This window comes from Carassius auratus, unplaced genomic scaffold, assembly GCF_003368295.1.
Source record: "Carassius auratus strain Wakin unplaced genomic scaffold, ASM336829v1 scaf_tig00024766, whole genome shotgun sequence".
In the NCBI taxonomy this organism is placed as follows: Eukaryota; Metazoa; Chordata; class Actinopteri; order Cypriniformes; family Cyprinidae; genus Carassius; species Carassius auratus.
The window spans coordinates 363,202-380,000 of NW_020525372.1; the positions used below are offsets into that span (position 1 = coordinate 363,202).

The following is a 16,799-nucleotide window of genomic DNA, read 5'->3' on the forward strand; positions in this document are numbered from 1 at the left end:
AAAAGATACAGCCATCTTCTGTCTGCTTCCTAAAGTGGCACTGTGGTTGCCACTGGTAGCTGATTTGTCAGTTTCCTCCCTTGTGCTTGCACTGCTATTTGGACCTGACCGTGATAAATAGCGTGTCTCATTCACAGTCTCTGCACTTTGCGGCTCAAATTGGTCTGGCCAGGTGAATACCAATCTTGGAGCAGAGCTACGTGTCAAACTGGAACAATTGCATGAAGGAAACACTTGCTTTGTGCATTATCTGATCCAGTTTCTACAGTTAAACGTTATGTGGTGGCCATGGTGATCTTCAAATGCATTTCTTAGGAATTAACCTTGCTTTTATGGGCTATAAAAAAGCCAAATCTGTAGTTTAAGCAGCCAAATATTATCTTGTCTTATTCTTCAAGATGCCACCAGGAGAAGACGACAAGGTAATCTTTAAGGATAAGTAAACAAAACATCTATAAACGTGTCCTACTAAGGCTTTATTGGTACCTGAGAATTACGGGCCCCGCAGAGGCACAAAACAGAAAGCCATTAAACTCTTCAGTAATGCCACAAGAGCTCGGCAAAGTCCATATACATAAATCGATCGACATGTGGATAGGACAGCCTACGTCTCTCTTTCTCTTTCTCTTTCATTCCCAGCCATAAAAGTAGATTTTCTCAGACATCCTGCTGGTCCTGAGCCAAGCGGAGGCATAATTGAGTAGACTGTCTTTGCATAAATATAATACTAGAATGGGATTTCTCTGTACACATCTCATCCAGCACTCGGTCTTCATTAGTTAAAAACCAGAGCTCCACCCATCAGTGCAAACTCCATGATCTCTGAATCAGCCAATAATAACAATAAGTTCATTTATTTACTCATTCTTACACAGTTCCAAACCCATATGACTTTATTTCTGCTGTAGAACACAAAAGGAGATATTTTTATGAATGTTCAAGCTGCTGTTTTCCATGCAATTAGCGTAAATGGGGGTTGCAAGAGGATTCAAAAACACCATAAAAGAGACCTGTGCACTGTATTTTAGGTTTTTCTGAACACATTTTTTATATACATTTTTTGAAGAACATGGCAAAAAGTCCATAGACGACAAAGCAATGTTTTTGGTGAACTGATTCATTGAGTCTTTCTTTCTGCATTTATTCTAAATCTTTTGATTCATCATTCAGTTACTAAACCACCATGAATCATTTGTTCATGAATTGGACTGATATTCAAAGTAAAAAATTTAATAAAATTTGAAATCTTGAATTCCATTTTTATTTCCCTCCCAGAAAACTATTATATGGCTTCAATGTAATACAGAATTATGGTGCTTTTTGAATATTGAAAGCTCCAGCTGCCATTCATTTGTACTTGCATACTTGAAGAGCCATCAATTTATTCTTCAGAATCTTCCATTCGTGTTGCATAGAAGAGATTTTTTGGGGTGTTCTGTTGAACTATTATGTTTATTGATATCATGGAGTCTTTGAGAAGATACACTAGAATGGGAACCAACTGTTTTTAATGATCTGAAAAGCACTTACAGAATTACTTTAGCACAGGCAGAGTAGTTCGTCTGGTTCATTAAGGAAGTTCAGACAGCTGTAAAAACCCACAAAGAAGCTTTACTGGGAACCGTTTGCTATTATCTTTGGACTGTGCATATCTACATACTGTAGCCAATCCTGGGAGAATCTTGCCCCATCAAATAAGTAACAAATGTGAGGACTTTACACAACCAGTAAGATAATAAATACTTTCATTTAGAAAGTGTGGAGGACGACGGGCAAAATTGCTTTGGAGGTAAACAACACCGCAGCTTCAGAGAGAAGCAATTACTGCTGGGTTGTTGCATGGGGTCCACCAATGTATTTCACGAAGACGCTTTCTGGCTAATAACAGAAAGTTCGTATCATATTGCTGTAATGGGGAAAGCAGTCACTGTCACAAAACCGAGCTGGGATGAGGTGATGAATCATTCTGGCTTGACAATGCGGGCGGCATTGATGAAGCAGCTGGGAAAGGCTTCGAGCTTTAGGAGCATGGGGTTTACGAAGCAAGCTCTGCAGAGTCCCTGACTGCAGGTGGAAAACAGACTGAATTCACAAGCAGATCCATCTATAACGATCTTTCCAAGGACTCAGGTGATGGTAAACAATGACACAACAGGAGAATAGACACCGTATCTCTGGAGGAAGAAGGGAATGATGATGGTTTGGAAAGTAGTCTAGTGTAGAGAACAGAGGAGATAAAATTGCAAAAACCGATATAAAGTTGAAAGGCAGGATCCCAAGTTCAATGCCTTAAATCCCCACAATGCACCAGACACCGGCTGCATATGAATGCTAAAAAATATGTTTTGTCACATTAACTGTGCCTTCTCAGGCATTTTACAAGGGTAGAAGGCAGTGCTGTTATCATTTACCAAAACTATTAATAAAAACATCTTTGTTAATTGAAATAATTCTGAAATAAAATCTAAATATTAGATGGAAAACCAAAAACCAAAAGTACAAAAAATACCAACTGAAATAAAACTATATATATAAAAATATTTGCAATTATTTAAAATTATTAAATTATTTAAAAAAAACTGACAAAAGCATATAAAAGTTAATGGTATATACTAGTAATCATTGAAATACAAAAGGCATTTGATAAAGGGATTAAAATAAGTTTTTCTTTCCTATGAGTATTGTAATCAAAAATATCATTAGATTATCATTATGTTATGGTGCCCTGAGAGACCTTCATATACAAAAACAAAGCAATACACTGAAACTGCCTTCAGTTCCTGACTCAGACACTGTGACCTACAGTCTGTGCCTAGCAATTAAATTTACTATTGCAATAAATGAGAGATAATATAATATATAATAATATATAATTATGCACTGCTTTTCATGCAAAACTTCAAAATGTAATAAGCACAAACCCTCCGAGTAAGAACCTTTTTTCATCACTCTAATAAGCAACAGCTACATTATTTCCCAAGAAATCAAGTAATAAGTCACCCAGATGCTGTGATATTCAGTGATTTTAGGCAATGGAGAACTACCCAATTGTGTAGACTTATTTCTAAATTTGTGGCCTGATTAATGAACAGAAAAATGCTGAAGAGGCAATTAAAGCTCTAAAGGGAAAAGTGGTCAATTTTAAGGTTATTTAACAACACTTTCACAGATACATTTTCTTTCACTATACTTTCTTACATGTACATTTATGCATTTGGCAGAAGCTTGTATCCAAAGCAACTTTCCTTCAAGGTTTTTGCCTGCCTTAACATGCACCATTAAATATCATTTTTACACCTGGATTGAAGGTCAGAGAGCACAAGCAAAGACAGCCTTATTAATATGCATAGAGGAACTGAGAGAAGAATACATACAGCTGATGGTGATGCCCAGTTCCACACCTGGCTTCTTTGGTAGCTTCACATGGAAGGTTCCACTGCTCGGAATAACCGACTCTAAATGTAAAATAGTACAAAAAGGTTGATTTTTAGATGCAAGCCTATATATATATATACCATCATTCTGGAAATTTAATAATTGTGAATTAATAGATCATTTTGAAACCGAAAAGTGGAGATTCAAATGAATGTCCAAACCAACACTTGGGGACAGTTCTGTCATCATTTTCTCACCCTCATGTTGTTCCAACTCTGTATGATGATCTTTTTTCAATGGAATGCAAAATTAGATGTTTAGTAGAATGTCCAAGCTGTTTTTTTCCATACAATGAACGTGATCAACCACAGTGGTTTCCATTGCATGTAAAAGAGTAGCTTTTACTTGCTTTGTTTTACATGCAAGAAAGAAAGCAACATTATTTTTGGGGGGTGAACCCTCTCTTTAAAGTGACATGGGAACATGGAGCAGTTAAATATTCAGTCTTTCTCTCGGGCAGAGATGTAGTCAATCTTTCTGACAGAAGCGCAGGAAGCTCGATCTGGGAAAGATGGCAGAAATAAAATCTTCATAAAATATGTCGTTCTCCTCTGGGCAGTGAGTCAAACTCGAAAAGAATGACAGAAGTGTCCAAGCGCTCAAAGAAAGAAAATGCACAGCTCTCCAGTGACCCGCCATTACACAAAGACCTCTGCTCTAGTAATGATCATGCAGTAATTCAACCCAACTCCTCAACAAAAGTGTCTTTTAAAACAACCAATTGGCCTGAACGATAAATAATACTGTACAAGCAAAAACACGGTTACGTTTTTCTCCTTCAAGCGCAGCCTTTCAAAAGCAAATGTTATTGCTCTGTGATAAACATTTACATTTTATTGGGTTGCACAGAAAATTGACATTCAGTTTTGGAAATGGAAATATGCAGGTCTTGCAAATAATGGTACATTCATGCCATGCCAAAAATATATATGGCAAATATTCCAAATTCATTTAACAAATAACTTGCATCACTGTTCAAAAGTTTGGGGTTAGTGAGTTTTTTGAGAGTTTCTGAAAGAATTCTCATGGTCATTTATTTGACCAAAAATTCATTAAAAAAGGAAATATTATTACAATTCAAAATAATGTTTTTATTTGTATATATTCTAAAATGTAATTTATTTTTTATGATGAAAAAGCATCAGTCTTCAGTGTCACATGATCCTTCAGAAATCATTCTAATTCGAATTCATCCTAAATTTATGAACTGAGTCAAAGATTTAGACAGAAACATACTTTTTTTTTTTTTTTTTTTCTTCTCAAGGACTACAGACTTTCGACGTGGCCTATACTGTGATTACACTGCCAGCACGCGTCCCTACCTGCAACGTCAAACTCAATCTCCAGTGTGACTTTGCTGGTGATGCTGGAGTCCCTCAGCAGCTGATTGGTCTCCTCCAGCGTGCTGTCCTCCGTGGGGATGCCGTTTATTGACAGGATGCGGTCACCAATCTGCAGGATACCGCACCTGCGTACAGAGAGCAGATTTAGCACACCATTCCTCTTGCACTGGCCAACAGATTAGCTGTGCAGACGGTAAAAAATAAAAATAATGGACTGGTGTAGAGGGAGACAAAAAGGGGTAGTGGCACCCAGGAAAAATTTCACACTGACTGACCAGCCAACCACTTATATTATGCCAGCTGGCGCTGTTAAATAGACATTAGTGAGTGAATGTGACGCTTTAGCCAAAAATACAAATGTCCTCTTAGCTCAAGGTCAGAGTAAAAGCACTTTTTAATAGCTGAGGGAACAACAACTAAAAACAGAATGGCTTAATTGCTTTTGCTTTCACTGCTAAAAACAAAGTTGGTCACCATAAGGAAGTTTCTGATTTTTGGATGCTGGTATCCAGTGTGCATCACCAACAACAAAAATGTAAAACATTCAGACAAGTCATATTGTGATTAGCCTCAAAAAACAATGGTGTTGTAGGAAAATATTTACTGAGAATAATTAACTTTTAAGGTACTTTTTTGTTCTTTTTAGAGCTTGACAGACCCAGTTACAATATGGAAACAGGTTCAGCTGAAAACGTGCATACTTTTCTGAGTGTGATGTTTTTCTAAGATGTGTATTCATCTGGAATATGTATTATTTAGTGTTTGTTAATTTGTAGTGCATCTCTAAATCATGTTGAGCAACATTGAAATATAAGCGGGACATTTCTTTCTGTAACTGTATTTTATTTTACTTTACAATTTATATTGAATTAAAAAAAATTAACCACCAAAATACCATAACTCGTATAACCGACCTAATCCACAGTGGTGAACTTCAGCATTTGACTAAATATAATACTTTGTATTATAAGTTAAGTGAAAAAGCTGTATATTGTATATCACTGAGACAAAAACAAGTAAAACAGATCGATTTACAGTAAAAAAAAAAGAGAAATTAACTAATATAATATTATTCTGTAATTTACTGTAACAAACCATAATTTACTATTTTGTAATTCACTCTGTAATACTAAAATATTTTGTATATTGCTCCAAAAAGAAAGTAAAGCACCACACGGGTGTCCCCACAAAGGCTCAAATGAATCTGTGAAATGTTTTTGGGAAATAATGCATTATTAAAATTATTAAAATAATGCATAAATCACAAACTGATTCAATATAACAGATTGTACAGTTTGCTGTAAAGTAAATAAATGATGTTGTGCACTCACCACTCACCGGTAACTCTTTATCAAATCAACAACATTACAAGGTTTATGCATTATAAGGTTTAACAATTCACAGCAATTACAACTTCAGCTGGCAGCGACTCATTCCTGTTGCTTAGGTCAGTAATTACAGTGAAGTTGGATGTAAATCCACCTCGGTCGACCAGTAAGCTCATTTGGATGCCAGCTGAGGCTCCGCCACTCAGGTAATTATAGTGAAGTGCTTTGCTCTATCACGTAATGCTGTAGTCAATCATAGCCCGAGCAGCCTGGAAATCAGATCATCACGGCCAGGCAGTTATACATCATATGTGATCATTGCATTATATCATTTATGAAGCCGTGGCTCTGCGGAGGACAAGTTCTAAGCGGCGAGAGATGTGCAGTGATGTAATAACTGTGGTCTTTGGGACGTGTTCAAATAATCAAAATTAGATTTGAGATTAAATATTCAAGATTCCCAAAGGGAAGTTCACACTTCTCTGATAACGCAAACAATTAAGCCGTGCCGAGTGCTCTGATCTGAGGAAGGGTATGTGGAATATTAAAACCCAGAGATTTAACTAGGTCAAAAGAGGCACTGGAGAAGCACTGGAGATTAATAAAAATTGTGTCGCGGATCTTACCGCTCTGCTGGGCTGTCGGGATCTATGTAAGCGATGAGCGGAGGAGAGGACAGGGTTTCTGTGGCAAAGACTCCTCCCTGAAGCTGGATCCCAAAGCCCATGATGGAGTCGCTGATGAGGGTCACCTCTGTTGTTTCTGTGTGGACCACCTGACCGGCAAGTCCTACCGTACTGGAAGCCAGAGACACTAGAGGCATAAAAACAGAGGGCAACAGGGTCACAAACAGCAGAAAGTTCCTCACAGAATCCTACAAAATTGATTTTTGGGGCCCAAAAGGACCCTCCCAATTCATTTTTACTATATGGAAAAGAGCAGCTTGAACATTCTGCTAAACTTCTAATTTGGCCATCAACATTAAAAAAAATATATAAATCAACCAAATTCTAGTAAACAATACTTTAAATGTTTCAAATAGCTGTTCTGTATGCATCTCAAAGCATCTTTTCACAGACTAAAAGGTTGGCAGCCATGTGAGTCTTTGCAGTGACTGAGCTGGATTTGTGCCCTCGCTGCAGATAAGAATTCAATATGTGTGCTAATATCTTTGGGCCAACTACGTGTGCTTAGAAATAAGAAAAGAGACTTTGATATAGAGATGGTGTATTATATCGCAAATCAGACCACAGGGATTTAGGGAAACTCTTTCTGTAGATGGTGCAAATTATGAGGTTGTTAGAACTTCCTTATCTTATGGGTCTGACTCTGCATCTGAAATGACTATATAATACAATACTTAAAAAAAATAGTGTTGTCATTATAAATAATAATAAAACCACCAATAAAAAATTAATATTTGACTGAATATAGTTATTTTAACAAGTGAAATATTAGGAATGCACCAGTATTGTTTCTGACTGCTACCTTTTCACAAATAAATATGAATATAAATATATACAAATATTTTTTTTGTGTTTTTAAAGGTGAACTTTCAAGTACTTAATAACAGAAAATACATCATAAATGTAAAAATACAACATAAATGTAAAAATAGGAGAAATTAACATGCATTGGCATATTTGCAATATCGAATGGTAATGTTAACTAAAAAACTGTGTATATCTTCTCTATATCTATTAGAAACCCTGTTGTTTTCACCATGCTGATTGAGAGTGTTTAAACCAGCTTACCGAAAAGCAGACAGGCACATAAGCATAACCTGATTTATACAGCACGCTGCACCTCATTTACAATTGTCTAGATCAATAAAGTCTCATGGGATACATCTCAATTGCAAAGCCACACATTGTAACTGGGCTGCAAAAAAGGCCCAATTTTCAGAGATGTTTGTTCACAGTGTATACTTTTAAATAGCCGAGTGAAAATGTGGTCCGACACACGAGCAGCCGTCACACCCTTGACTGACCAAGCTTAATCCATCAACCCAAGCACCAGGGAGCACAGACGACAGCCAAGAGGTCTCTTTCCCCATAGACACGTCCCGGTCATTCGGAAATCTGCCTGCGGGTTATCGACCGGCACCAAACCAGGCCTGCCGCATTTTTAAAGAACCTCTTATACTCGCCAGATCGCTCTAGTGTGACTTGAGAGTGAGTCTATCTGAGATTGATGATCCTGCTCACGGGCTAGATTTACAGCTCCAGACACCTTTATTGTTTTAAATGCAGTGACCTTTCCTTTTTTATTGGGAGTGAGGGATGAGAAAGGGAGGCTAAGGTGACGCAGATGAGGACAGGACGCCTCTTGGATGCTGAAAGGCTTTCAGGGACGGGTCTGCGATGCACATCGATCAACAGTCGATTGGGACTCCTCTTGTCTAAAGCACTGAAAATGATACTGACTGGTCTTTTTGCGAATGGCTCAGGGGCCGCAGACTGTGAACTGACCCAACAGGGCTTTGTACGCTTCGGAGTTTTGCTTCGTGAAGGGATTTGGTTAAGTGGTGTCTTCGGTTTGTGTTAGACTTCAAAGGCTCTGACAGACAAGGAGGCACCTGAGGGGTCATTGTCGACACATCTCAAAGAATCACCAGCCAACTTACTCTCTCTCGCTCATTCGATCCTCCTCTTTCCTGCAAAAAATTTTACATTTCAGCTTCCCACAGACCAGTGAGTCAGCTGTAACTCGAAATCCTTAGAATGAGTCAGAAGAGTTTGAAACATCTCTTCTTTGGCAGAGAACGGATTTTGGCAGCTCTAGTAAATTTGGAAAGAATGCACCTTTGATCTTAAAGCCCTTGAGTTACGTCATTGTTTCGATCAGCAGGACTATCTATTCTAAGCTCTCTCTCTCTATAAATATATACAGTACAGACCAAAAGTTTGGACACATGAAAATAAAGAAAACTCTTTGAATGAGAAGGTGTGTCTAAACTTTTGGTCTGTACTGCATATATATATATTAGGGGTGTAACAGTACGCAAAAATCACGGTTCGGTACATACCTCTGTTTTAAAGTCACAGTTCAGTTCATTTTCGGTACAGTAAGGGAAAGAAATGCAAACATTAAACTTCAGGTTGTTTATTACTATAAACTTTTTTTCAACAATTTGTTTACACTTTTTTTTTAAAATACTTTTTAATAATATATATATATAAAAAATAAAAAAAGAATAAGAAATAAAATACTGCTGCAAAGTTCTCCACTAAATACTCTCAGTCTCAAACCAATATCATATTACAGAATATAATGAAAAATATAAATAAATAACTATGATTACAGTGCAGCATTACCAATCCCAGCTTATAGGTCTGCTTATATTTAATATATATATATATAACTTTTCCATAGTGTAAAGTGCAGCGTCAACAGTTTCAGTTTTTAGACCTGCTCAGATTTCGTTATAGTGTTGGACCGATCAGAATTAAGAGCAAAGTTCTGTTTAAATGCCGACGGGAGCTGCGTTTGAATTACAATCGTTTTTTTCCTAGTTGTAACTTGTAGTTAGGCCGGTGACACACTGGCATATTGCACCTGTCAAAAGTATTGACGACAAAATAGACTATGTTTGACAGGTGCAATATTTGAAAATCGATAATTATTAATTTATTTTTTAAATTACATTTATATCTGAATATACCTGTAGACTTTCAAACATCAAAGTGTCATGAATTAATATGTATTTGTGTACAAAATGACATATAAACATATTTTCCTATTCTATTTTGCCTGGAAACGCTTCCAACACGCGCGCGTGTTCCGCGCGTCTCATGCGGGCAGTCTGCAAGTTCTAACATGGGAGCCGAATTAAAAACGGACACACCACGCAGCTGAGACGCTTGCGCCACACATCCAGAGTGTCGCCGGCCTCGCTGCAGGGCGGGATTTGCGCTGAACGCTGAGACTTCCGCCACTTAATATGTTCATTTGGAAACACGAAAATGAACCAAAATATTACATTCGGTCATTCGGTACACACGTGCACCGTACCAAAACGGTCCGGTACGAATACACGTACCGTTACACCCCTTATATATATATATATATATATATATATATATATATATATATATATATATATATATATATATATATATATATATATATATATATAAATATAATATGTATATAGAGAGAGAGAGAGAGAGAGAGACACTGCTGTTCAAAAGTGTGGGTCACTAAGATTTCTTTTTTTATCTTTCTAATTAAGTTTATTCAGCAAGGATGTAATAAATTGATCAATGTAAATGTATTTTGAATCACAGTTCCTCAACTGTTTTCAAAATTTATCATCATAATTAATATTTCATGAGCATCAAATCAGCAAATTAGACTGATTTCTGAAAGATCATGTGACACCAAAGTCTGGAGTAATGTTGCTGACAAAGCTGCTTTAACATATTTTCAAATATTTTCAAATGTACATATTCAAGTGTTATAAATTGTAATGTTTTCATTTTACTGTATTTCTATTTCAAATAAATGCAGCCTTGGTGAGCATTAAAATTCTTATTGACAGTTTATTATTATTGTATGTTTGCATTGTAGTTTATGTATGTACATCCTACATGCACTGAGTGTAGAATCCTAAAATATACTGACCTTAATTAAAATATATAATCAACATAATATATGAAACTGATTAAAAAAACAAAATGTTAAGTAATCTTTGGAGTAACAAGGCTATCAAACCAATGACAAAATAAATATATACATGTCTGAGGCTAATACACAAAATATAAGTAAAATCAAAAAACACAGTTGTGCATTGTAGGGTAAAAATATTTATATGACACCTTTTGCATTAACAGTTTTCATGCAGAGGCAAGAGCATTGATGCTTGTGTGTGTGTGTGTGTGTGTGTGTGTGTGTGTATGTGTGTGCATGTGTGTTGAATCCTTGAGTCACATAAAAGGAGCTTGGGAAGAAAAGTTTCTTAAAACTGTTTATGCTGTAAACTGATCTGTCTTGTTGAAGATATCAGGAACCTTAAGGGTCGTCAACACTGTCCTTTAATATAATCATAGTTTTCTCTGGCAGAACGCTAGAGAAAAATACCTCTACTGACAACCGCATGGAAATCATAAACGAGGACAGTGGGCATTAGTCAACAATTAAATTATGCTAATATTCTCCTGGTGAGAAGGCATGGTGCTAGTTCGGTCACAGTACATTAAATGCAGAATGGTTTGTTCCGGACTACAAAAACGCAGAGGGGAACAAAAATTAGCATGACACCACCTCCAACAGTGGTAAAACAAGATTTACAAAAGACATCAGTGAAAGCCTTTTAGAGTATCCCCAGCAGGAGAAGAGGAGACTACAGACTGAATGTGTCTGTTTATGGGGTGTGTGTGTGTGTGTGTGTGTGGAAAAGATGGTTTCTCCTCAGCGCTTCATTGACTGTTTGATCTTGCAGTAGACATTTTCAACAATTGGGGAACAAAATTCTTCAAAAACAAAAAACAAAAAAACAAAACCTTTTCAACAAACAGCCAGTGAAAGGAGGTGCTTAACCTTCAAAAATATTGACTGTGAACCTCAGGAGGTTAAACGAATTATTACATTTTCAGGTTTATGCCATTTTTGTACATTTCTTGCAATTAAAAAAAGAATCAGGACAGAACATAATATTTGATATATCCAAGTGGGCAAAATGGACATAATATTATTAAAATGATTAATTATTAAATATTAGATTTACTTACATTTTAAATTGCGAAAATAGTTTTAAACCCTGACTTTTATAAACCAATAAAAATGAATCAGGATGGAACTAAATGGAAAAAATGAACAATCAAAATGAATACTATTAAAAATTTATAATTATTTAATATTATAAGATCGTTTAATTTTACATTAACAAGTCAAAATAGTTCTAAACCCTGATTTGGAAATTTTCTAGTAATAAAATGAGGGTGAAGCTAAATTGACAAAATGAATAAACAAAATTAAACTTGACAAGAAAAAAAAGACAATTATTAGTAAATAAATATAGCATTTGTATAATATATAGTAATTATGTATAATATATAGTCATTCATATTAAATGTATATAAAATATTAATTATTATATTTAAATAAAGTATTATACATTAGAAAATATCATTACTAAATGAACAAAATGCTTTTCATGCTAGGCTAATTTTATTTCAGATAACAGTTTAACTTATCTAATCGATTTCACAACAAAATACAAGAGATTTGTCCTTCATCCAGACGTGTCATTGCTGTCTGATGGGTGACTTTGCAGCAAATATCTCCCTCCCTCCATCTCTTTCTCTCTCTCTTTTTGATGTGTTGAACAGTGTGTGTGAGGTTCATCCTGTCCCTGTTAGCCAGCGACAGCAAAGGCCTCAGGAGGGACTTTTAACAAACCAATGCCAGTTTGTATGCTAGAAGACGTCACTCATGCAAGGGCTGGGAATGCTGAATCAGCAGCACATCATGCAGTGAACCCGTCCTCACTCATTTGCCTTCTCACTTTAGGCTGTCAGAACATATCCTGGGCAATAGACTCCTTGATTCGACTGCCACGACCTTTGTGCAGAGCTCTATGGACAGTGAAATCAAGGTGCTATGCAAATAGAGCTCATTTGGAGCATCAGTGAAGTTAATCAAGCTTTAATTAAGCTTTCAATTTGGGCCAGTGAGCCAGTGAACAATTTGCTGCCATCTGAGCTTCACAGCAGTGGGTAGAGACAAGGTGATTGCTGATAAGGTGCTAATATTCATTAGCAGTTTTTTCAGCAATTATCCATTTAAATTTGATACGATTTCATGCATTTTAGCCGAAAGTCATGAAAAAAAAGTCAATCGTGTCCAAATAATTGTTTTTTTTAATTAAAGTAAATTTTTATTGGTGCTAAGTTTTACTGTGTAAAATCTAATTACATTTTTTTTTTGAATGATACAAACTACAAAACAGTATGTCTGCTGCATTTGCTTTTTAACAGTTAATATTGTATGTTCTATTATATGGTGTGCTGCTTTGGATAGTTGTGTTTCATGAGTTAAAGTAAAATCATAGTTGTGAAAAGACTCAATACAGCTATTACAGACCCATTATGAAATATTTTTTCTAAACAAATGGCATCTATGAGGGTCTGTGCACATGCTCGTGGTAGTAAAACTGGAAATAAATTTGTGTAATAGATCAGATGCTCTGTTTCTGTGCGGCAGGTGTATTAGCCAAGCACAAGCGGTGAGCAACGCGGTAGGAGAAGCTATTAACTGTAATGTTCATAACAAGTGCATCCAAGTCATAGTAAATTAAACACTTCAAAGTCAGATAAAAATGCACAGTTAAATTAGCTAAGTGTTAAGTGTTAAGTTAGTTAAGTGTTTTAACGTTTTAAAAATACCGTCTCAAATCCCAGTTTAATGAGATAGCTAAGCAAGCCATTTGTTAAGGGATTTCTCATTTGTGTTACAATTAAAACCTTGCTGAAATAATTTCAGGACGAGAGAGATGAGGCATTAAGTGCTTTGGAAACCTGTTTGGAAACAATTATTATATTTCTAATGGTGCCACCAATGTTATTTTAGTATTATTTATATACAATAGTATTTATTAATATTTTAAATTAGTTTTTATTTTTAGATTTTCAATTTCATTTTATGTTTAGTTTTAGTAATTGTATTTATTAGTTTCTTATATATCTATACACCTTTAATATATTTTTATTTTTGTGTTTATTTATTTGGTGTGTGTTTTAGTTTTGGAAATTTTAGTACTCCAACTTACATATTTCAGTAAGTTGTCAAGGCAATTTTTTATTTTTGTTTCAAGTTTTTAATTTTTGACTGAAAGGCCACATCAAGTTTTTGAATATAAGTGAAGGGGCACATTATAGTATATGTATGACAGGTGAAACTTTGATTTTTTTTATTCTAAATTTACACTTACTGTACTGTACTTTGTGTACTTGTACAGTATATGGAAATATACTTGTTACTTATGAAAAGCTAACTTTTTTCCTCCCACTCTCTTTCTCTCAAATCTCTCTTTCTTTTTCCCACTCTCTCCTTCAAATACACACACATCCAGTACAGATACATGGTCGCGAGCACACGTGCAACAAACACACGCACAGAAACTTGTCAGCGCTGACCTGCGACATTATCAGTAAAATAGTATGGCAAATCAAAAACAGCAGCATTATTGAGAAATGCCGTAGCTTTTCAAGAAGTTAAACTGTAGATGCTGCTGCCGAATAATGTTGAGAGACAAACATGCAGTACTCTTGTAATTCACAAACATTTAATCCATCTCTCTTTCCCTCTCAATAACGGCATTTTCTGCATATTAAACACCGAAGCCTCAGTTTCTTGCATTAAAATCAAATGTTTGTAATCAGCAATGGGATTCTGTGATAAAGAGCACTGCAACAAGTTCCAAGGATTCATTTTTGTTCGCCGTTTTGGAGTGATAATATTATATATGTAAGGGTCCAAAATATTTACTTATATAAGGAGGTAAATCCAACCCTGATCATATTACTGAGCACATTCTAATTCTGACTGAATATACCATTATACGTAACCGTTAAAGCACAGCAGGCTACCACGGCATCTTTTGGATTTTGTTGATATTGCATCAAATTTGTCATTTTGGACCAGCTGCCTCATGGGCCAGAAGAAAGTACCCGGCAGGCCGTAGTTTGCCCCCCCCCCTGCACAAAAGGAACTAAAATGACACACATCACTAGAAAACCGATAGAGAAAAAAATGTGAATTTGAAAGTCTGAATTTGAATCTGATGTTGTTGGCAGCATGGCCTCATCCTGCAAGCCAATCATCACTTTCACAGCCAGGTTCTCTACAGCAATTGTCCAAACTCCACTTCCTCTAACATCAACAGTAAATAACCAAGCAGCTACAAAATGCAACGAAAAACAAACTCGAAAACAAGCTGGCTACTGAATGATAGCATGAACGCGGTCAGCAATGTGAGCAGCTGATTAACCATTTTCCCAGTGCCAGCGTTTGTTTATTGGTCCTGCTGACGAAGCCCTCAGATAATAGCTCCACGCGATATGAAAGCTTGGTCGGGTAATTATCCACGGCAGAGGCGGCGATGACGATGCTGCTTGGTTGAAGGATATGAAATATCTTTCAGGATCTAATTATTGGGTAGCCAGAGGTGTAATTTCCCTCTTTCGCTTGGCGGCTTCAGATATTGGAAGAGAATGCGTTCACTTCAGGTAAGTGCTATCACACTCTCTGATCTTATTCAGATTCAAAGCCCAGCCGTGAAGAGGAAGGGCAGGAAGGATATGAACCATATGGAAGAGGAAGGAATATACAGATAAAGACAGACTATCATAGCGAAGACAGGAGGAATAACAGATGTATGGCCTTTCTTTAATACCAAGCTACCACGTCGCATTTATGTTGGAGTTTTATTGCTTTCATCGCTTTCAGCGGCTTGACCAAGCTTCACTTCGCACAATTGCATGCACTTAGCAAAATGTGGCATTTATAAAGGTTTGTTTCTGAATTACTGCGGGCGGTTCTTTCAACCTCTTGACTTATGGCAAAGGCAACTATAAAAATTCGAAAGCTAATATTAAAGTCAAGACGAGTCCCTGGCCAGAGCCTGCGTGGAGATGCTGATACATACAACAGGAAATCAATAACCGAGCCTTTTTCTGTTTACTTCAGCCATTCTGATAAAAAAAACGAAAGGTTTTATAGAATGAATCAAAGTGGAACCAGGCAAAGACTGACAGTAAATCTGTTGAAGAGAGGATAAAACCTTCATCTAATTATTCAATGTATTATACAGAGCGGCCTTTGACTGGCTTTGTGGCATTTGTAAGACACTGTAGCACGTCAAGGTAAAAATAGTACTTTTAAATGCGTTTCAAGACCCTGTTTCATTCAGTTGCATTCTATAAAGCTATTTGAAAAGAATGCATCTGCATGTGAAAGCTTTCAAGCTTCAAAAAGGATGAGGAAGCACCATAAAAGCATCACAGAAGTGCTCCATACAATGATCTGGGTGAGGAACAAATTTAATTTAATAGCTATTCATTTGAAAGAAAAGTTGTTTTGAGTCAGATTTAAATGAACTGTTGATCCAGTTTACAAAACTGAATGATTCACTCTCAAATTGATTCATTCATCGAGATGACTCAGTGATCCAGTTGCAGAAATGAACTTCTCTCTGGAGGTAAAGATCAGTGAATAATGAGATAAATCAAGTCCATCTCTTCCTCACAAAGCTGTCATATGCAGCGTATGAGTCGCATGGACCACATTTATGGTGGTTTTGCATCAGAAGCCACAGAAGAAAGTAAGTCAGAAATATTTGGAATGATACGGGGGTGGGTAAATTAATTTACATTTTTGGGTGAACTGTCCCTTTAAGAATGAGGCCTCTTTTTGAATTCTGCCGAATTTTTTATTCTTAAAAAAGATGATTGATACTTATTAGATATCGTAATATTCAACATGACTGCATCAAACGTACTTGAGCTCTTGTAGTCTTTCTTCTTCAGTTTGCGTCTCATCATGGTGCCGCGGGGACTTGTGGGATACATGGTGCGTGGTATCGTGTTCATGTTGAGTGAGCTCAGACTGTAGGCACTCATGGAGGTGGGAGAGAAGGATGAACCCAGAGCTGTGTGGGAAAAAGAGAGATGTTTTAGCAAAATTATCAACT

At 36.3% G+C, this 16,799-nt stretch overlaps 1 protein-coding gene across 5 annotated transcripts in view; it reads right to left on the reverse strand.

The window, feature by feature from the left end:
- LOC113078225 (glutamate receptor-interacting protein 1-like) overlaps nucleotides 1–16,799 on the reverse strand; it is a 135,672-nt gene that overhangs the window by 27,861 nt on the left and 91,012 nt on the right. For all 5 annotated transcript variants that reach the window (XM_026250538.1, XM_026250540.1, XM_026250537.1 and 2 more), the window contains exons 11-14: nucleotides 16,608–16,757; nucleotides 6,733–6,919; nucleotides 4,758–4,903; nucleotides 3,375–3,455 (exon numbers count right to left, since the gene is read on the reverse strand). In XM_026250538.1, coding sequence (XP_026106323.1) covers nucleotides 3,375–3,455; nucleotides 4,758–4,903; nucleotides 6,733–6,919; nucleotides 16,608–16,757 — 564 coding nt within the window. The remainder of the gene's footprint in view (nucleotides 1–3,374; nucleotides 3,456–4,757; nucleotides 4,904–6,732; nucleotides 6,920–16,607; nucleotides 16,758–16,799) is intronic.